This window comes from Zootermopsis nevadensis, unplaced genomic scaffold, assembly GCF_977971745.1.
Source record: "Zootermopsis nevadensis isolate Lab colony 2312 unplaced genomic scaffold, Znev_1.0 Znev_ptg000009l, whole genome shotgun sequence".
NCBI lineage: Eukaryota > Metazoa > Arthropoda > Insecta > Blattodea > Termopsidae > Zootermopsis > Zootermopsis nevadensis.
Window position 1 is genome coordinate 5,817,245 of NW_028259141.1, and position 23,245 is coordinate 5,840,489.

At 38.4% G+C, this 23,245-nt stretch overlaps 1 protein-coding gene across 1 annotated transcript in view; it reads left to right on the forward strand.

The window, feature by feature from the left end:
- Positions 1 to 2,775: 2,775 nt before the first annotated feature.
- The window catches only part of Hk (potassium voltage-gated channel subfamily A regulatory beta subunit hyperkinetic), an 82,826-nt gene continuing 62,356 nt past the window's right edge, over positions 2,776 to 23,245 (forward strand). Inside the window, exon 1 of the mRNA XM_022071405.2 lies at positions 2,776 to 4,008. Within this exon, the coding sequence (XP_021927097.2) occupies positions 3,905 to 4,008 (104 nt within the window). The 5' untranslated portion in view covers positions 2,776 to 3,904. The remainder of the gene's footprint in view (positions 4,009 to 23,245) is intronic.

Below are 23,245 nucleotides of genomic sequence, written 5' to 3' on the forward strand. Positions count from 1 at the left end.
TTTTCAGACTAGAAAAGTCATTCTCATAACTATGATCTTTATGAATAGAGTATGGAATTTTAAAATTGCTTCCCATTAATTTTATAGCTTTCAATAACAAGACGAGTACACATGATTTCTTTAAAATTTAAATCATCAAAGAAATGATAACATCAAAACTGTCAAGGGCATAAAGGATTTAAAAATACGGGCACAATGATTAATTTTATTATATCGCATTCAGGGTGTTTGACTTAATGTTTGTTTGCTAATTTTTTCCTCGTGACTTTACGGTTTTTTCGAAATTTTGAATGACTCTATCTATACAGACAGGGAATAACACCAATGCCTCGAATGGGGTTCGAACCCACCCACGATCGCACTATCAAGACTCATGCTCCAGACCGCGTTTTCACCGGGATCAGCAATTTGTATTTTCACGAAATAATATTGGATTCGTCAAAACAAGGAGAATAGATGGGCGATGCGTGTAGCATACAGAGTTTTTGGTCGAAAACCAACAAGAGAAGGGACTTGGACGTACATAAGAAGATAATATTGACCACTAACGTCGAAGATCTTCTAAATATTATTTGAGAATTCAGTCCGTACCGCAGAGAAAACGTAACACTTCACCATTAAAGGAGTAATCGCGGTTTACACTGGGAATTATGCAGAAAACATAAATACAATGTAGAGTTACTGATTGTTAAAGCGGGTGGTACATATAGTTACCGCCGGACATCAAAGAGGTAATCATTTACGTTTAGTAATAGACTGTGAGGGAGTGGACGTTCTTTAGTTCTTGTGATCGCGGTAATTAATTTAGGTTTGTTGAGTAACTTCTGTTGGAATTTAAATTCAGATCATTTCGTTGTGATTCTATTTACGGAACGAGAGGGTTGCGTTCTGTGCTGTACATTTTAACATGAGCCGGCGTAGTTCAGTTCAGTCAGCATAGTGACTGGCTAAGGACTGGTCGACCGGGGTTCATTCCCCGACGGGGGCAAGAATTTTTCCTCTAGCCTCTACGTCCAGACCGGCTCTGGGGCCCACCCAGCCTCCTCTATAATGGGTACCGGGGTCCTTTCCCGGGGGTAAAGCCGGCCGGGGCGTGATGCTGAACACTCACCCCCATCTAGTGTCAAGGCTAAAAATGAGTCGGACCTATACCCCAACTCCCCCAAGCGCCACCATGGCGTGTGGTGATGCAGATATTTTTATCGAGACCATTTTTGAGTTGGCTCTGCTATCAGGTGAATCATTATTAAATTGTCAGATTCCTTATTACTTCTAAATTACTGTCCTCTGGTATTTAGCACCGTGTAATCTGGTACATCTACCACGGTGGTCTAGCGGTTAGAACGCTGGCCTTGTAATCCTGGGGTCCCGGGTTAAATTCCCGGCGGTGCCCGAATTTATAACTTGTGTTGGGCAAGGCCGTGGTCTAGGCAACACGGAGTTTTCCTCCGGGGGCTTCCCCGGTTTCTCCGTGGCATTCCAACAATTACTCCATTCACACACAGAAGAAGGCAATGGCAAACCACTTCTGGATCATCTGCCAAGAACGTATATGAACAGGTCCCAGTCCGAGAAAAGGATGGAAGGATCCTGTTCATGTGGACCTGTCGTCAGACAGAACACTAAATAAATAAATAATCTGGTTCATACTGACCTACGTTTTAGAGTAGCTTACTGCCTCCATCATCATGTAAATTTATCATTAATAAAATAAATATAATGTTTATTCTGCGTTAGGCGGGGTTAATTTTTTATATTTTATGTATTTATAGTTTCTTAGAAAATGCTTGTGTTTCAAATGTAACTAATGTAACATTTTATACGCAATTATTACGCTATGGGTTTCATATCATAATGTAATTAAGTTAATTATATTTAACTAATAATACGATATTGGTAATAACGTTATTAATAAAAATAGTACCAAACCAAACAAAAGCATTGAAGACTATATCCTCACTTCGGCGACCTTTTTAATTCTTTATTTATCTTGTTCAAAAACAATTGCCGAAATATAATTAATTAAAGCACGGCAGACCAATTCGACGCTTTTGAAACGAATTTGCAAAAATGCGCCGATTAGCTTTGCCATCTGTACCAACAACGATTTTCATGGAGATTTACAAGTTTTATAAACACATTGCAATTTTGGTTAAAATCAGGCATAAAAAGACATTTCTTGAAGACCTGCAAATGTTTTTGTGTACCTCGCGAGCGTAATTCGAAAATAATAGATTCCGGTTAATTGGGCTATCCACTAATCGGGGCAGCTGTTTGGTTGAGACAAATCTTAAAGAACAGGCCTTTTTAACTTCGCATAACTGGGGCAGCCACTTAATTGGGGCAAAGTGTACTAGTTCCGATGTGTCCCAGTTAACCGGAATCCACTGTATTTATCAAAGCGAAACACATTTGGAATAGTTGAAGGGATTACTGGACACACAGTCTTAAGAACTTAGAGATAATTACGTCTTACATCTAAACTCGAGATTCATTGGACTGATTTTTGACATTTTTAAGGGCTTTGCTTGTTCGACCAAAATTTTTTTTACGTTGTTGACATTCACGAACTAATAAAAAAAATCAATAACGGAACTAACACTCCACAACTGTTACGCCTTGTGTACATTTAACTTTCTTATCATAGACATCATTATTCACTATGCCAGCGACAACATTCGGGCATTTTCGGGTGTTTACGTGAGAACGAAGTCGCAGAGTTGAACTCTGGGCCTGAGTCAGCTTCGTCGGGTGTTGGGGTGGGGGAGTTACCCGAGGTTCGACTGTCGACTGTTGCTAACAACTAGCTTTGGGTGGCTGGCTCGGTAGGCAGTGTGTAATGACGGGGTGCATTGCGGGCAGGTAGAAGCGGCCTTCAAACGGGGCAAAAGTCCGTGAGCCGAGCAAGGAGCCTGAGAGTGTTTACAAGTTGAAAACGAAATCGACCAACTAAAAACAAGTGAATAAATTAGTGAGAAATTTTTGTAAATCAGTTTTTAATTTCTCTGTGATTGATTTTGGTGTTACTATATTTTCGTGTTAAAGGAAATATTGGTGCTAATGAATGGATGGAATCTAAGTTTCTTTTGAAACAGAGTGTACACAATTTCGTTGATGTGTTATCTCGATAACTTCATTTCTGTCCATCAGTTATTCTGGTGCTATGGTTATATAGCCATCCGTTCGTGACGTCATTAATATTATAGGAAGTTTTAGTAAATAAAATACCGTAGTGTTATATATTTATGATGACATAAAAGAATTTTGCAAATGAAATTAGGTTTTGAGAAATAGTCTAATACGTATTACTATATAATCGCACACTAGGTTTGAAAGTGCTTCATAATCACAGGTGCTATTAGACTTTAAGGTATAAAACACGGAGTTTAAACATTTTGATTGTCAGTTTTCATCTGCAGTAGTCGTTTCAGAACGTTACAGTGGACACTAATTTCATTTGTTGTTTGACTTTGGAGTTGCCTAAGGAAATGTTTATCATAGAATCGGTTAGTAAATTAGTTTAGATATTTAGACATTTTAGGCATTTGATTTATCAAGCATATTCATGGCGGGCAACGTTTAAAATGTGTAAATAACGCTTAAATACACTTTATGTACTTAAGACGCTTACGAAACAGCTCAAAATTACGTTTTATAACAAATATAACTGTTTTTATATAGCCGCATTGTACTGTTCTAAACCGGAAGTTACCTGCACAGACTTCCGGCTGGAAAGTAATGATCTTCCTCTGTCTGCAATAAAAAGTGTCTGATCTAAACCGAAGAGCTCTGAACACACAAATCCAAGACAATAATTTATAGTGGATGAAGTTTTTGCCATGGTTCTGTTTCCTAGGCAACCGTGATTGTTTATTGAGTAGTGGAACTTAACCTTCAAGATACCATGTCTTCGATCGTTTTGTGCAGCCTTGGCAACAATAATGCCACCAACGACACCAACAATAACCAAGAGGAAGAGGAAAGCTTCCCTATCCCAACACTATATCGGTACGTCACTACTTACATTTTACAAATTTTTTTGGAAACGGGGGAGATTTGAATATTCCTCCCGTTAAGTCCGATCCAGCCGCCACGGTGGTCTAGCGGTCAGAAAGCTAGCCTTGTAATCTTGGGGGTCTCGTGTTCGATTCCCGGCGGTGCCCGAATTTATAACTTGTGTTGGGCAAGGCCGTGGTATAAGCAACACGGAGTTTTCCTCCGGGGGCTTCCCCGGTTTCTCCGTGGCATCCCAACAATTACTCCATTCACACACAGAAGAAGGCAATGGCAAACCACTTCTGGATCATCTGCCAAGAACGTATATGAACAGGTCCCAGTCCGAGAAAAGGATGGAAGGATCCTGTTCATATGGACCTGTCGTCAGACAGAACACTAATAATAAAATAAAGTCTGATCCAGTCGTATAACAAATAATTTCGTTTCACGGCTTCGCTGTTTGGGATGTACGCTGTTTCTTTTAGGGCGTTTTACGGAATGTCACGTATGTTCTGAAAGTATGAACGTATTGATTAATGTATTGTTGTAGTTTCGACAAGCTGTATTTTTCCGTATCGTCTTTCAAATACAGACGTCAGTTTTATGTTGATATTGGCTGTTTTTTATTAAATTTGGTGTAACCAGCATTGGAGGCGATTCTAGCTATATAATACCAAGGTAATAATCGTCAATATTACCAGCGTGTTTGCCGTTATGTTTATTAATTTAAGATGCGAACAATAGTAACACGTTGAAGCGTCTTTTAAGTGAACTTATCGAACGTGTGGCATTCGATCATTAACTTGATACACTTTATGTGAGACTCAGAGTGACGTGTACAAACATGTTTTTAGCACTTCTAGTATTATGGTCTATATATTAAAATATTTCGGAACCTCACAGTGCACTAATATGAGAAGTTACGTAACAATATTTTGTTTTGTAGAAACGAACAAAACTTATGCAGTATTTTTTTTTATTTCTGTACATTACACAAGGCAGTAAATGATTTGCTATTAAATACTAAAACTTTTATACGGATGCTAAAAATGAAATCGTTACCGGTCGCCCTCGCCCGGACTTTGTGGGCGAACATACCACTGCATGTCATAGTTACAGTGAACTCGCTGTGTGTCTGGCTCTGAATTATCTATTGATCAGAAGTGCTCCATAACTGTCATCGAATGTTTGGCAGATTCGATATAACTCGAATGGTTGAATTTGCAGCAATTGTATTTCTTCTGACATAAAAAAAATATACCGCTGTAACTGTCATTTGAATTCTGCCGAGGGAAATGTTTGCTCGATTTTCACGTCTGGAAGACCACGGGTTCTGATTTTGTTTGCTTGTCACGAAACCAACTCTGCTGTTTGTTTGTTTGTTTTTTCCGGTGTCCAGTACACACCATTCAGCATTGTGGTTAGTAGGATTCACGACCCATCAGTAACGCTCCTGCTGAGACCCCCCTTTCTGCGAGATGACGATGATGATGAAAGTGGAGTAATTATTGGGATGCCACGGAGAAACCGGGGAAACCCCAGAGGAAAACTCCGTGCTGCCTAGACCACGGCCTTGCCCAACACAAGTTGTAAATCTGAGCACCGCCGGGAATCGAAACCGGGACCCCAGGATTACAAGCCCAGCGTTCTAACTTCTAGACCACCGTGGCTGTTATAATGCAAAACAAAAGAATAAAGTTCAAGGACATAATGAACACTTGACAGGCTCTTTCAAAGAATGGATTATAATGACATGAAATATCCATGATGTTTAATTACATAAATACATAAGAAAAAAATTCACTCTGAGATGATCCACGGAAGTAAATCTTAATAAAATGCAATACAGATATGTTACCGGTCCTTGGAAAATCAACTTCTGTTTTTCCGGCACGTGAATATCGACAGGTAGAAAACTAATAGACTTACTCATATGGGTGACTGAACTATCATAACCTCACCTAACTTAAACTAACAGTACCTAACCTAACCCAACCCAACGTAACCTCGTGTTACGTAACCTATTATGGCTTAACCTTTCCTGTCTTCACCTAACTTAACCAAACCTTACCTAACGTCATGTAACCTAACCTAACCTAACCTAACCTAAGCTAAGCGTGTAATCTAAACATATATAAATGTACCTAATTTAACTTTAACATAACCTCACATTTTCCAACCTAACTTCTAAATCGTGCGGTGGTAAATATGAATGACTCTTGAAATAAAACAGGAAAAATATAACATAACACAGCCTCTACTGTGCTTACAGTTTTGCTATCTTTTTTTGAGGGGGGGAGGTGTATTTGACAACATCGCCGAATGATCGTTGTCACATTCATACCCACTCATAACCGCAATGACTATTGCTTCTCACAGTGAAATGTATTTGTAGCCTCTGCTACAGTTAGTCGTGGGTCACTAAGCTTCCTCGTGCTTCACTGGAGGTTAACGGGTTGTCTAACTAGGCAGGCGCTACAGTAATCGACATGAAAATACTGGAACTGACTGAGTTCCAGCTGAAGGCTTTATTACAGTTGTCTAGTGACTCAGGTTTAATCCCTGAGAGGGATACAAATTTTTCGCTGAGCTGTTGAACTGTCCTGACTTGGAGTGGTTACATATGTCATATGCAATCCGGCATATCTTGAGCGGATGGACATTTGCAAAACGTAAAATAACACTTTCTGTTCGCAGCAGTTACTAACTAACTAGATGGCTTTGTGAACCCGAAAGTTCATCACCGAATTAACCAAAGCCCTCCACCGGACCCTGTCCTCGGCCAACAAAATCCAATCTCCTTCAACTCCTATTGCCTTATAAAGAAACTTTGAAACACTTTTGAAATTTTGGCGTGTGTAGTTATAGCAGAATGTTAGTATAATTATAAGAGACAATGCAATATTAATGGTCTGTGAAATTTTTTAGACTAGCTGAGGAAGTATCTGGCTTCTGTGGAAGTACTCGGCTTTGTCGTGTCAGTTATTAGGAAGTTACTTTTTATTACTATGTAGATTGTTCGAAAACGTTCAGAATGATTAAGATTTAACTGATCATTAAACTTATATTTCCAACATACGATATTTTAATTACAATGCTGATATAAAATAAAGCCAATTTGTATTTAAATGTAAATACTGAATGGAACATTTTTATATTAGGGCCTATTTAATATCAGGTAAGTTGTTGGGAGTCAGGCGTGGTGAATACTTGAAGTCTTTGATCTAAATATGAATCAGAAGATCATATTTCTAATCTTGGCAACACGGTCTTGCGCTTGGAATAAATTTTGTTTGTTGCTTTATGTGATTAAGTGACTGAATTGAGATTTTATAAGTTACTAACTATATGGATCAGAATCCTTATCGAGAAATTTATAGTCGCTTAGCTAGTATTTTATTGAACCGTATTCACAAGGCTCAATGTGACATTTTGTAGCATGCTTATTTTTACTGTGAGTTGTTACACTCTTGACCAAAACTCAAGCTGGAGGATTATCTCATATCGCCTGTCCACTGTACCTCTTCAGTATATTCCATATCTGTAGAAAATATGACTTAAAATTCTCCAGTCTTTCTTAGTTACGAAAGAATTCTGTGAAACTGTCAGAGAACGTACAAAAATGAATTACTCAAGTTGAAGCCTATCTGAAGAGGAAACTGGTAAAAAAATTGTGATGTCCGAGTGAGGATGATATATAGATTTTTGAAGGGAATTTCTCGGCTTTACGTTTGCGGCGTTGTAAGAAACATTGAGAAGCTTTGGGCAGATAATACTTGTGGAAGCCACCTGGCCTTTGTTCGCGAATCTCTTTAGGTACACTGGTGAGAGTTTGGGCTCTTATTACCAATGACGTGTTTTCTTTCCAAAACTAATTCTTCAGTGTTATGACAGGCAGTGACACGTGATAATAAGAATGAAACTGAGCCTTCACGAGAGCAGACATAGGCGTTCTTTATTTACTTGGAAACATTAACGGCAAAGCTGATAAGAAACCTTATTTAAGTATTCACTAACTCACTCTATGGTGTATAAGTTTCTTTGAGCAGTTGGCTTTCGGGTTATCTGAAAATTTCCTTTTAATTGAGACGTCCATTCGTAATAGTATACACAAAAGCATAGCTTACATTTAGTTCCATATTTTTTATTTCGAAAGTATGCCGATTCGAATCTCGGTCAGCTTACCACCTGTCCTGAATGAGATTTGTAAAATTGTAAAATAGACCACGATCGTCCCCTCGAAATCTTTTCCAGTTCATTATTGCTAAAATTAATATTAAACACTGTAATCCACAACCACTTTCTCCAGGATCCATTTTACTATGTTTCGATGGGAAATCCTGGAAATAAAGTCATGTCGTACATAAATACAGTATTATTAGATCCTTTCAACAATAGTAACAACAATTTTAAGTTATTATTATTGTTATCATCAGTATGATATAGTAAAGATTACTTTTGTATTTCTCCAATTTTAGTGGTCTGGTTCAGCCCTTAGACTGGCTTTTCCGTTAGGTTTTTCGTAGTTTTCCTTAGTCCCTCCAGGCAGTTGACGGGATAACAGGCCACGACCACTTCCTTTCCTTTCAAATTTATGTCATTCGACGCAATAAAGTTTGGGCTATTCAACAGCGTAGTTGAATAAACAGTAAATAAATATTTAGTGGTTCGGTTACGCACAGTGTGTGAATAAGTAGTGTTCGTATTTCGAGATATCATACTTTCTCTCTTGAAATAATGTTATTTTGTTATTTATTTGGTTTACAACTATTTGGTACCATTCGTATTAAAATTAAATACTTAACAGTTTCTCTAATAGTTTTACGTTTTATAGATGCTCCTTCATTCTTACATGGAATATCAAATGAAATTCCTTCTGCCGATACGTAATTACACCTCTTAAAACCATTGTAATAAATATATCGTCTCCTCCTTTCGTCCTTTGTCTTTCAGATACGAAGTTAAACTCTCCTTGTACTACATATCTGGGTCAATTTCTTTTTCCAGGAATCCGTTTGTTGTATGCAGAGTTACAGGATATTCAAATCAGCCATGTACATGACATTCGCGTTGATAATTAATATGTCTAATCTTGTTTATGAAGATATATTTGTGTCTGTCAGCGAGAGCAAGGTTTAATTAAAAACTAGTTATGAATGAAGAGGTGTAATATGTCAACAAAATTTACTTTGCGTCAGCAGAATGAAAGCGACTCGATCACGAACGGCACAAATAAGAACTAACCCCAAAAAAGTGTTCTTGTGCTAACTGCACGCTGTTTATGTTTGTTTTCATGAATCCCAAAAGTTCATCTTCTCACCGATTTCATCCATCATGACTCTGTAAATCTTCCACTATTTAACGGCGTTTAATTATGTGTATTGGTCACTAAATTGGGACAAGGAAAACATTACAGTTTGCTATACACAAAATGAGAGAAGTGGATTAAGATGGATTAAGAAATTCCCTTTCTGCGTAACTCAAAATTTTCTTGAAAACTTAAATTGCCTCGTTGTGCAAGGTTTCCAAACGAATATAGATGTCTCCCATGTAGGGATGAGTAGAATATTCGGAAAGGAAGTTCAGGGCCACATTTTATATTAGTATTATGCCAGTGCATGTCGTAATGATAACGAAGATGTAGCCTATAAGGAAATAATAAATTATTAACGCACTTCTGATTTCTGGCGCCAAAATCCAGAATAACCTCATTATCGTCACCGCTGTGAAGCCTCAGACCTCACGAGTAAATTGTTCTGATTTTGGAAATTTAAGAAATATAGGTATGCATATATATATATATATATATATACTCTGTGTTAAGTGGGTTTTTAAAAAACTGAAATAAGTAAAACGAAGTTGTCCCTCTATACGCCATGTAGGCGCTTAGGGGGAGATGTAGTATAGCTCTTATTCATTTTTAATCTCGACACTAGATGGGGGATGAGTGGTCAGCGTCACGCTCCGGCCGTGCTTTACTCCCGGGAAAGGATCCCAGTACCCATTGGATAGTGGTCTGGGTGGGCCCCAGAACGAGTCTGGACGCAGAGGCCAGAAAAAGAATCCTAGTTCAATAAATAATGTGATTTGATGTCATCCAATAAGTTGGAGACTTGTGTGTCTTATTCTGAATAAACTTTCACGTGAAATAAATTTGGAGAGTGAGCGATGTACGACATAGTTGTGGTGTTTGCTTACGCCGTGACATAGCCACTCTGTGGGGTGACAGGATTACGTGACGTCACTGAATCGGTTTCATTCGACACGCAGAGGTGTGGAATTACAGGAATTTAATTTATGTGTTCCAGCACGACGTGTGATTCCACAAAATGTGACGGTTCCCTTACAAAACATTTCACACGCAGTTCAAAGGAATTCTTCCTTCGGTAAACAAATTGATTTTTAAAACTGTCACCATTTTGGACAATCAGAGCTGTCACTGTGATTGAAGTAAATTGTGCTTGTATCTTGTGAGGAATTCAAGAGATCTGATAGATTTGCGGGTTTCTGTAAATATTTACCGAGTGGGTGAATTTGCAAAAACGAAACTATGTTCTAAATTGAAATACTGCATTTGTGCTTGTCATTTTCAGATTCGTCCATATGTTTTTGGTCTTGACGTTCGTTTGTAGGAGACATCTTCAGAAGTTTGTTGTCGCACTACATAAATACGAAAATTATTTTCCTTAAATTTCTTTGAATAGTATTCAAATATTCCTAAATAAAACTATCGACTTCAATAGAGTCTTTATTGGGTTTTATACCAATACCATGTGATGCTTTTAAGCATCAATTGTTTACGATTTCAGCTTCATGTAAATTTGTCGATATATTTGTACCGATGTGAATTAAAATTAAATTATCTTCATAGCATAATCAATCCCCTACCCCATAATTAACACATTCAATGGACATTCGTTCAGCAGTTTCGCAGCTGAAACAGACGTACAGACACGTCATTGCAAACGTGATCTTTTAATGTTCTTTGTAGAAAACTCGTAAAGTTTAAAGGAAATTTGTTCCTGGTGATTCATTAAGTACCACACCATGCAGTCACATGTAGCAGTCAAATTATAGCACCTGGCAGTATTGGGTGGAAGTTGTTTAGTTTCACGCTTCGGCCGTTTTAACAAGCCGCTTTAAGTCACGTGACAGCCCACAATCAGGCTGAGATCTTAGGTAGAATGTCTAGAGCATTGGTATTCAACCTTTTTTGTTCGCGTACCCCCAGATATAATTTCTCTTCAACTTTGTACCCCAAAAGTTGTTGGTGTATAATTCAAGTTATACATAGTATATAATGTACATCTAAAATAAATTAAATAAATTACATTACTGAGTATTCAGTGTTTATCATAAAATAATATATATTTTTTTAATATCACGTACCCCCTTAGATGTATTCGCGTACCCCAGGTTGCTAACACTGATGTAGAACGTGAATCAGGGTTTCTAACTGTTCAAAGTTGCGTTCAGCTACTTATAAATCGCGTGTAGGTTCGGTTGAGATTAAATGTAAATAAAATTCTGAAGAAACTGCTGGCCTATAATGTGACGTTGTTGAATAAGTTAGTGGTTCTATGTGCAACGCCGTACGGGATCACTATTTTTGGTCTAAGTCCAACCTCTGGCTGCGTGCAGTTGCGCGATGCGGCGTTCGTGTGAATGTCGCCAGTAAGGACACATGACATTCAGTGCGCAGGCGTTGAAACACCGCTATGTCGCCGTGCCGCACGCGGCAGCTGTTAGCGATTTTCTGAAGGCCGCTTCTAAATTTATAGCTAATAACCTGTATTTATTTTTGAATATCTGCCAGATCCCTGACATTCTTTTTGCCTTGTTACACTCACAATTTTATCCACCTATTTTTATGACACATTCCTTCTACCTGTCTTCTTTACTGAATTAGTTTTTTTTTTTCCTTTCTATCCGTGTTTTTTTTTGCTCTGTATCATTCTGCTCAACTTTGTGGCATAGTTTTTAGGTCTCCTGCTTTGTATTCGGGAGGTCTCTGTTTCATATCTCTACCGGAAGGATTTTTATAGTTCCCTTTCCCTCCAGAAAATGCCAGGTAGTTAGGCCACGTTGCTTTATCGCGTATCCTTTCCAATTCATTATTTATTAATCCCATTATACGACGTTATATAGCATGAGGTAATGAGAGCTTCATTAAATAAACCAAAAACATTTTATCTTCTCTTCGACTTTTTTATTCACGTATATTTGCTATTTTTATATTGTTCAGTTATTTGTTTAAGAATTTAATTAATTTGTTTATATTAACCGTCATGAATGGTAAATACAGAGCGATGTATAAAGTATTTTGTTAGCGGGAGAGTCGTTGCTGAACTTAGGAAGTAGAAAATGAATTTTGGAAACTACTTCTCATGGGCCTGCAAGTCAGAAATGTAAAATGTTCTGCATTGATCTTATTTGTGGCTATTTAAAACCCGGTGGTCACATGCTTTAACTTTCAGAAACTCTACCCATTGCCAACAAAGTGAATTTATGGGTTTCTTGTGATTTTTAGAATAAACAAATATTATTTCTTTAAATAGCTTTAACCTATTTGTCTTGTAATGGAGACTCGTGGTGTTCTTTGATGTAAGAGTTAAATTTTTGAATGTAATTTCCCAATAATTTCTGTCTTTGCTTCGAACTCGTTTTTCTTGGAGATTAAATCGGAAAGAGAGCAAACTTTATGGTTTATGTAAGTTTACTCAACATTCGTTCTGGTATAACTGGTTAATTTCGAAGTTTTGTCTTGGTGTGTTAATAGATGGATCGAGGACAATCACTAAAACAAGTCATGATAATTGGTGCCCCCGGCTGAGACTCGTAGTGCCAACCCCTCTTATAAGAATCTAGAGTCGGTACCGCTAAAATAGCCTGCCTTATAGATTCATTTCGTGTTGTACCTAGCTGCCCGACGTTCTGAGTTCTGACGCAGTGCATTAGCGTGTTACTAGGTTACCACTGCAGGTCCCTGCACGCGTATTCCCTGGCACTGGCACGCTTAGAGCCGCCTTCTGACCACGGATTTAACGCGCGCGTATTGATCGTATCGGTCGCAGACCGGGCGGCTCCTATTCGATACTAGGTCGCTGGACCGACGAAGCCAGGTCACGTTGGGTCACGCTAGGTCAGGGCCGCCGGCTTCGACAGCCTCGTCGGCGAAATATCTCCCTGTAATTCAAATGAGCCAGTTGCTGGAAAGTTGAATGCGACAATCGGATTCGATTTTTATCGTAATTACTCCGGAGGGATCGACTCTGGGACCCATAATACCTAATATAAAATTGATTTCGATGGTGAAGTGATCAGGAACGCAAAACTGACTCTTCGCCCAAGTAGAGGCTCAGAATGAGTGGAGCTATACCTCCGCTCCCCACATATTACCAATTGCCTGGGACAATTTTACATATATTTGCCTTTATGTAAACACAGGGTTTGTAGTAAGTATATAGTGACTTATTTCTTGCATCTTTTATTGATTATTCAGTGACGTAATTAATTCTAAGTTATATTCGTTCTGACGTTAACCAGGATATATATAACAAGCCGTTAGGACGCTAAAGGATGATGTTATGATTTATTTACAGGAAACATCGTTGTTGGTACCGACTAAAATCACAAAAATTCATATTGAGGATAAATATTATTTACACCGACGTTATTTCGTGACAGTCTTCAACACACTTTCGTTCGTGTTAATACCTGCAGTAATTTTACTAATAGCCCGTCTAAACGTTTTATTTGAAACACATTTAGAAGTAAAGTGATATTGTCATTGGAACAATAAATGTAGTTTAAAGTTTTGAATGTTATGGAGGTTAAAGTTTGCAATCGTTGGGAGTAATTGTAGTTATTAAAAACTCGATGCATTAAATTCAAGCATTAGAAATCCCATTTTAATTTTTACGTCACCTCATTAAAGAACAGACAGTTAGGATTATAATAGGGTGGTAATTCTAAAAATACCACAGGTTGCATGTTGAAAAATAAGCTTAATACATGTAGGTTGTCCCAAAAAATATGTATACACAAATTCATTACATTAAATAAAACATTTTAATAAGTAGATCATTAAATACGTCAGAATAGACACTCAGTGAGTTAGAGTTGGTGTTCAAAATGACCACAGTTAGCTTTGTGGTACTGTTTATAGCATTGAGCAACTGGTGAGGTTAATATTCCGTATTATAATGTGTATAAATCTTTTTGGGACATCTGTATTTAGTTTTTGGTAAAGAATGTATGTATATATATATATGACTAATTTTACTTATAGAATGTAATGTAATGCTTTGTGGAGTATACGAAGATGTGTTAAACATGACCGTATTAGCTAAGTTGGTTACATTGTGCATAACACTGGGAGACTACGGAAGTCATCCGAGATTTTAACATGGATTTTTGGGTCCGGGTCAGTATAGTGCTTGGTTCTAACGATAAAAATCAAATATTACATATAAAATTTTGGGCTTTGTTGGAATATTATTTCTTCTCATATAAAAAGTTATTGCGTTAATGTTTTTTTTTTATTTTACTATGGCGTGCCCCATTTTCCATGGTTGCTTAATAGTATTTCAAGTAATCGATCCCAGTTTCTCAAACGTACGCCTTCCTAATGAAATAATTTTTAGTCTTGGAACGTGTTAACGGACTCAGTCCTTGAATGGGAAGAAGAAGTATGTTTACAGAAATTTAAAAAATCCGAAGGCTATCAGAAGAGTCGGTTTTATAGCGGTGATATTTCAATTCAAGGTATTGGCCAACACCTCAGTTTTAGGACACACCACACACGCATTACGCTGTTTGTCAGAAAAGAAAACATGGGATCTAACGTATATAACTTCTAAATTGCTTTGAATAAATTATTTAGCTCAAAATTTAAATTATAAAACCTTTGTTGTATATGGTACGTTTATTTTTTGCGGGTAGGAATTGTAAACAACAGACAGTAAACTTGTTTTTTCTGTCTGGAACGGTAGATAGCTTTTATTCATCGGATTCTGTGTTTGGTATTTTTTTAGGAATAACAGAGAGTCGATGACGCTGGGCGTTTGTTTTTTGGAGAGTCATAAATATTTATAACACGCATCGAAACTCAGGCCTCGCGCTGATCTGGGTGGTTTTCGTCGCGATTAATCGATTACAGTAGAAAAGACTTTATGACATCCCTCAACCATCCAGTCTGGTAGCTGTAGGCTTTTTGGTTGATCATTTAATGTCAAGTCCTGTTAACGTCTTAAAATATTCTCAAGTCTATCTTGTTAATAAGAACCGTGGCTGAGCTGTTTACATTTTAGATGCGTTTCTAAAAAAATTGAAACTTGCTTATAACTAAATAATTCCATTGGGCAGAGCCCGTCTTGAAAAGCTAGTAGTCTCTCAGCTACTCAAGAAATTACTTAACTTTTATTGAAACTGAGGGTTCGTTACAACTGGCAGCCGCTTTAGATCCTGAGTCTGAAGTATTTAATTGAAATCCCTAAAGCCTATTTATCTAAGACCCGTTTTAACATTATCCATCTACACCTAGGTTAGGTTAGGTTGGGTTTCCTCTTCAAGTTTTTACACTGAATTTTTTTTATGTATTATCTGTCTCACGGTGGTCTAGCGGTTAGAACGCTGGCCTTGTAATCCTGGGGTCTCGGGTTCGATTCCCGGCGGTGCCCGAATTTATAACTTGTGTTGGGCAAGGCCGTGGTCTAGGCAACACGGAGTTTCCCGGTTTCTCCGTGGCATCCCAACAATTACTCCATTCACACACAGAAGAAGGCAATGGCAAACCACTTCTGGATCATCTGCCAAGAACGTATATGAACAGGTCCCAGTCCGAGAAAAGGATGGAAGGATCCTGTTCATATGGACCTATCGTCAGACAGAACACTAAATAATAATAAATATAATTATCTGTCTCCCTCGTACGCGCTACATAGCCCAATAATTTCTCCCATTTTGATTTCATGAACCTACTAATTTAAATCTTAAAGGTTTCTGACCATGGAATGTTAACAATTATAACTATTTAATTTATCATGATGTGATTAATAAAAACAATCAGTTTATTGTTATTTTACCAATTCATCATTTTAAGTTATTTATAATATTACATGCTACACAGCTCAGTTTTAGTCTGTATAAATCATTTAACCACCTGAAGGTGGCCAGAATTTTGGCTAAAATATGTATAGGGGGAAAACGTAAGACATAAATTGTTTTTATTAAAAAATGTATTTGGATTGACGTTTATTGTATTGGATAAAGAATGATGATAATGCTGGGACATGAACATTTTCCTGTGATGTGATAAATGCGTAAAATTGACTAAGTATTTATGCTTCAGTCAGATTAGGTACTTCCAAATTAAGGCAGCGAACCTTATCTTGACCAAAATGTAATTCGAAATCTGCCCCTGTTTTCAAGTTACACTGTAGAACTGCATACCAGTTTCTGTTGGACTGCCTTTGGTCTGGCCTCTCTTACTACGTCAAGATAGCAGACCTCTACCCCGCCGGGAAAAGTCCGTTACTCTTTGAACTCCCAACACCCCCTCAACCTCCCCTAGCAGCCCACCCTTCGACCACCCTAACTCGGAACGTTCAACACCCAAAATTGTGATGTTGTGGACAAATAATTATCCAAAATGATTCCAGTGTTCTTATTAAAAATTAAGTAAAACCGAGATTTCATTTAAACAAATACAGATATTCAGATACGTAAACCATAAGTGGATATGAAGAGGGTTCCAGTTTCTTTGACTTTACTACGAATAAATTAATATTCATGATTTGAGGTTCACACAGCGGTGGGTATGAAGATTTCTGTCTTCTGGGTTGTTACGCCGTGTAGTCTGGTAGATGTTACCGACGTTTCGGAGGTCATACTGTCTCCGTCATCAGGGCGATGAGTATGAAGATTTCTGTCTTCTGGGTTGTTGCGCCGTGTAGTATAAATATCGCCCTGATAAAGGAGGCAGTATGACCTCCGAAACGTTGGTAACATCTACCAGACTACACGGCGTAACAACCCAGAAGACAGAAATCTTTACATTAATGTTAATAATGACTACCAGCTACACTGTAAAATAACTCTACCCTAACCCCTTAATTCCAATGGAAAGAACGACTCCTATAACGCGATTTTTACATAACGCGTGTGTTTCCCAATACACCATGTAGGAGAAACAGCTGTACGTGCAGTAATATGATGTAATGATATTCCAAGTTAAGTTAATTCTTGCAAAGATGTAGAGTTGTTGTTGGTTCTGAATTGTGACGTTTAGTGATTTGCAACCTTTTTTCTGTAATAACGCAAGGCTGGGTGCCGGCTGCCCTTTAACCCCATATGGTTTTAAAGCGTCTCTCAAAAAGTAGCGGGTCAAATGCAGTCGTCAACCGACGTTGCAGAAGACCACAGCTTATTGATTCTTTTAACATTTAACAGACCTGAATTATTTACGTAACACAAAACAATAATTATCCCTATATATTTCAGACAAAAAAAACAGTTGAGTGTGTTCAGTCTCAAAGTTTGCAGAGGTGTATGAACACGACACAAGACAAATGCACAAATTAGTATTGTTATTATGTAATATAATACTTTACCTGAATCACCTACCTTAGGTGTTTGGATTAGATTACTATTTCTCGACTACTTTTTTCTATTTATGTAACAACTTTATTATATTTACTGAATACGAGGTGCGATCGGAAATTTTCCAGATTGCGTCTATAAAAACCCGTACACTTATCTCAGGTATTAAATTCATCCATCACCCTCGACGTAGTTCCCCTGGGAGTGAACACAACGATCCCAGCGCCGCTGCCAAGCCTGGAAGCATCCCTGGAAATCTTTCTTTGTCAGCCTGACAAGCACCATCTGCGATTCTGCCTGAATCTCTTCTATCGTCTCAAATCTCCTTCCCTTTAGCTGAATTTTCATCTTTGGGAAGAGGAAGAAGTCACACGGAGCTTAGAAAGGAAGTTGGGGTCGGTTCTTGCAAGATCTTTGAGCTCCTGACAAACGAGAAGTCGATTCTGCTTCTGGTCCTCAGACAGGATGCGTCGCATGTGGAGTTCTTCCTTTAGAATCAGCTGACAGGTCCCATAGCCTATCCTAACAATGTCGCACAAGTCGTTGATGGTACGACGTCGATCTTCGTGAATGGCCTGCCGAATCTTCGTAACATTTTCGGGCGTTGTGCTCGAAGATGGTCGTCCAGAACGCTCGTCATCATCGACAGTGGTTCGGCCATTTTTAAAACGTGAATGCCACACAAACGTTTGTGCACGACCCATTGCGGACTCCCCAAATGCTTGCTTTAGCATTTCATAGGTTTCCGTAACCGTTTTGGCGAGTCTTTGGCAAGAGATTCAGGCAGAATCGCAGATGGTGCTTGACAGGCTGACAAAGAAAGATTTCCAGGGATGCTTCCAGGCTTGGCAGCGGCGCTGGGATCGTTGTGTTCACTCCCAGGGGAACTACTTCGAGGGTGATGGATGAATTTAATACCTGAGATAAGTGTACGGGTTTTTATACGCGCAGTCTGGAAAATTTCCGATCGCACCTCGTATATACTCGATATACGAAGGATTTTTTTTTTTTCCAACTTTGCTTTAGAATACGTAATTAAAGCCGTCCAAGGCAGTACGAATTTAAAACTTAATGCTGCAAATGAATTTCTGGTCTATGCTGTTGGTCTGACAAGTAACGTAGTGCCTCATGTAATAAGTGGACCCAGTTTGTCAGCGCCAAAATCGATACGTTTGTTTGTAATATCTCGAATCTAATAGGTTATCTACTCTTGCACGTTAATTAAAAGTCCCCGACGCAGAAAATTTATCCCCGCGTCTTGATTAAAGTTTTACAGTTGCGAATGAAATATTCGATACCAGTCTGTGAAGGGTCGAGTAATTTATAATGGATTTCTTGGAGACAGTTCTGTACAGTCAGTTAAGATCTGGTCATAAACAAATAGAATGCCAATCACATATAATTCTTTCTCTTATTTTTTCAAAATAGTGATATTTTATAAATTAATTGTACTTTGAAATAACAAAGATATAACTAAAATGCGTTTACTGATAAAGTTTAACGCAACTGGAACTTGACAGCTCCCGGCAGAAACTGTTATAAAAAACCTAACTCGATTTTGTTGTCTTTATAGAGCGATAGTTGACTCGTATTAGGAAAACATTGAATCGCTTGGCGGTGTGTCATGCAGTTCCAGGCGTAAGCCTGTAAGTGACAGTTGCTTTCAGTTTTATCAGTGATCGTCATGTACGAGGTGCGATCAAAAAGTTTCCAGACTGCGCCTATAAAAACCCATACACTTATCTCAGGTATTAAATGCATCCATCACCCTCGAAGTAGTTCCCCTGGGAGTGAACACAACGATCCCAGCGCCGCTGCAAGCCTGGAAGCATCCCTGGAAATCTTTCTTTGTCAGCCTGTCAAGCACCATCTGCGATTCTGCCTGAATCTCTTCTATCGTCTCAAATCTCCTTCCCTTTAGCTGAATTTTCATCTTTGGGAAGAGGAAGAAGTCACACGGCGAATAAGGAGGGTGCGGGATGACGGCCATGGTGTTTGAGGCCAAAAACTGCCGAACTTTGAGGGCGGTGTGCGCTGGCGCGTTGTCATGATGCGTCGCATGTGGAGTTCTTCCTTTAGAATCAGCTGACAGGTCCCATAGCCTATCCCAACAATGTCGCACAAGTCGTTGATGGTACGCCGTCGATCTTCGTGAATGGCCTGCCGAATCTTCGTAACATTTTCGGGCGTTGTGCTCGAAGATGGTCGTCCAGAACGCTCGTCATCATCGACAGAGGTTCGGTCATTTTTAAAACGTGAATGCCACACAAAAGTTTGTGCACGACCCATTGCGGACTCCCCAAATGCTTGCTTTAGCATTTCATAGGTTTTCGTAGCCGTTTTGGCGAGTCTTTGGCAAAATTTGATGCACACGCCATTCCGAAATCGCAGGAGGGTCGGTGTAATGCACTACCAAAACGCCCGTAACTAAGAAACAAATGCTAATTCGATGATGCCGGCTGGCACACTGATTCACTATGAATGTAGGCCGCACCCCCTAGCGGCAGAAGCTCGTACTACATCCGGTTTGCCCTCTATTGACACAGTCTTCAAACTTTCCGATCGCACCTCGTATATTCAGAAGATATACAATGATGATATATCTTTGTTTGAAAGGAAATATGGAAAATTTATCGTACACATACAGGTAATTCCTGAACGTTGGTACAGATGTAGGGAGACATCGAATTTCTTTGTCTTCTGTGAGAAAGTTCCGAAAAATGTTTTCATGGCTTAATAGTCTCAGTGAATGTTTAAATCCGAATTTTCACTATAGTTATGAATGTGCTTAACATCCAGTTTTATTAAGTTTCCTTACGATAAGAACAGATATTTGTTGGTAATAAAATAATAATTTTAGTAATATCTTAAGAAAAATTTGTACGACGTTTCGGAATACCATTATCGGTCACATGAGGGTTATTTGTCCGTCTTTAAATTACTGTTTCGTTTCAAGGCATTTAGGTTCTCACTGCAGCGAATATGAAGATGGCTGTCTTCTGGGATTTTACGGCATATAGTCTGGTAGAACTTTAACGACGTTTCAGAGGTACTTGCTGCTTTCATCATCAGGGTGATCATCGCAAAATTACAGAAGACAGCCATTTTTATCTTGAAATTCCTTTGAAGCTAGGCATCTTCTCGGTCTTCTGTGTAATGCGTGTAGTCTAAACAAATTATTGCAGGATCCACGCGATTATCGTTTGAAGACGGATCACTGTAATACTTTTGAAAAGCAAAGAGCTGACAAAAGAAGGCTTGATATATAGTCTTAACGCTTTTCTCTTCTACGTGATCCTCATTCATACCTCTTCGTCTTATGTTTAGCGAGTTTTAATCTCCTTTGCTTAATGACTTTGCCAAGAAGTTGAAGTTCTAATGGAACGGGAGACGTTGGAATAAGCTTTGTTTATCGATTAGAATTCTAATTGTGTCTAATAAGATGTTAGGATTTACGGAAGGCTGAAACGAGACCGTTGATTGATTGATCACATAACCTCAAATGTCGCGATTACCCGCCCATCAACCTAACAATTCATGCGAAGGTTTGTACGCAGCCAAAACATCCATTAAATGTGCTAATGATTAAAGAACTAAGAGCTTCAAAAGGAACTTTGTACGTACTAAAATTGTTTATCTTTCAAAGATGCATCGTCATATTCTTCAGTAATAGATACAAGTTGTGTATAGCTTCACGTCTTATCCTTATATGCACTGGGTGGGTTGAACACAAAAACCGATATGCCTTTCACAAGAATCGATCCCAGTCCACTATAGAGCTAGATTTAGGTGTCACGGGATGTGTGATGTATAACGGTATACATATTAAAAAAAATTATTTTTTTATTTAGTGTTCTGTCTGACGACAGGTCCATATGAACAGGATCCTTCCATCCTTTTCTCGGACTGGGACCTGTTCATATACGTTCTTGGCAGATGATCCAGAAGTGGTTTGCCATTGCCTTCTTCTGTGTGTGAATGGAGTAATTGTTAGGATGACACGGAGAAACCGGGGAAGCCCCGGAGGAAAACTCCGTGTTGCCTAGACCACTGCCTTGCCCAACACAAGTTATAAATTCGGACGCCGCCGGGAATTTAACCCGGGACCCCAGGATTAAAAGGCTAGTGTTCTGACTACTAGACTGTAGCTACTTGTTATTTTCTATAAATCTGCTGCATTACGTTCGTATATTATACACTAATTTTATTTTGGGGGTGGGGAGTGCTACTATCTAGCGTAGGTTTTTTGTACTTTTATTCAGATCCTATAAGCCAATGGTATTCAACCTGGGGTACGCGTACCCCCGGGGGTACACGAATACATCTTAGGGGGCACGTGAAATTTAAAAAATATATTATTTTATGATAAACACTGTATAATCAGTAATGTAATTTATTTAATTTATTTTAGATGTAGATTATATACTCTGTATAACTTGAATTATACACCAACAGCTTTGGGGGTACAAAGTTGAAGAGAAATTATATCCGGGGGTACGCGAACAAAAAAGGTTGAATACCACTGCTATAAACGAATGTCAGAAAATACACCGTGTCCTTTCACTGTCTTTTGCTGTATATCAGAGACATATTGTAAAATAACTTGTTATTGATGTAGTGGCAAATAACATACAATGTAACTAAACCTTCGACCGTAACTGCCCATAAGTTGTTCATTTCCCTACAGATGAAATCTGTTTAGAGGGAGTTTTTTTTTCTCACAAGATATCTCCGAGCTTCGTTGTCAGTTAAAATTCACGCGTTTTACATTGAATAATGGATACCTAAGATTAATAATTGAATACGTATTTTGAACAAATATTGTCTTAAATAGATACGCTTTAAGAAAGATTAAAAGTTTAATTTGCAACATATTCCAAGAGTGAGGACACTGGGGTTCTTCCAATTTATTACTCACTCGTCCGACTCAATACAGTCTGGACACCGAAAGTTTAGTTAAATAAACTATAAATAAAATACAAGATTACATGGCGTCACAGCCCGGAAATCCACGGTGAAGAGTCTTCTGGGTTGTTGCACCGTGTAGTCTGGTAGATGTTTACCGACGTTTCAGAGGTCCTCGCTCCCTCCGTCATCAGACGTCTGGAAGGTCGGTAAAATTCTAACTACATGGCGCAACAACCCATAAGACAGGAATCTTCGTAGAAGATATCCTTGAGTGAAAATTAGTGTTTTATTAAATTAGTCTGGAAACACGAAAGGGTAATTTTAATGGATCTCTAATGATTTTGATTTGCACCCTTATTTACGAAATAAAACTGACAGTGACGAGTCACATGTTCCTATGATGTAACCATGTGGTCTGCATAAGAATTTCCTTAAAACGCAAAACGGACATGAAAAAGTTTGTGCAATAAATTTAAATGCTTTTGAAAGAAGTTAAATGGTCTGATAGTGAATGAGAATGAATAGCCTCGAAGGCAGGTCGTTAAGCTGACAAACTACCACCTGGTTAGTACAATACAACCAGATTAATGTCCAATTATAACAGCTCGTCGGAATACTCGGTTCTACGAGTTATCAAGGCTACTGCAGGTTTTTTTTGTCTCTCCTTATTCTGCGCATGAATAGCCACATCGCTAAACTACGTAATGAAAATTACAGCAGAATGAGTCAAACGTCATGA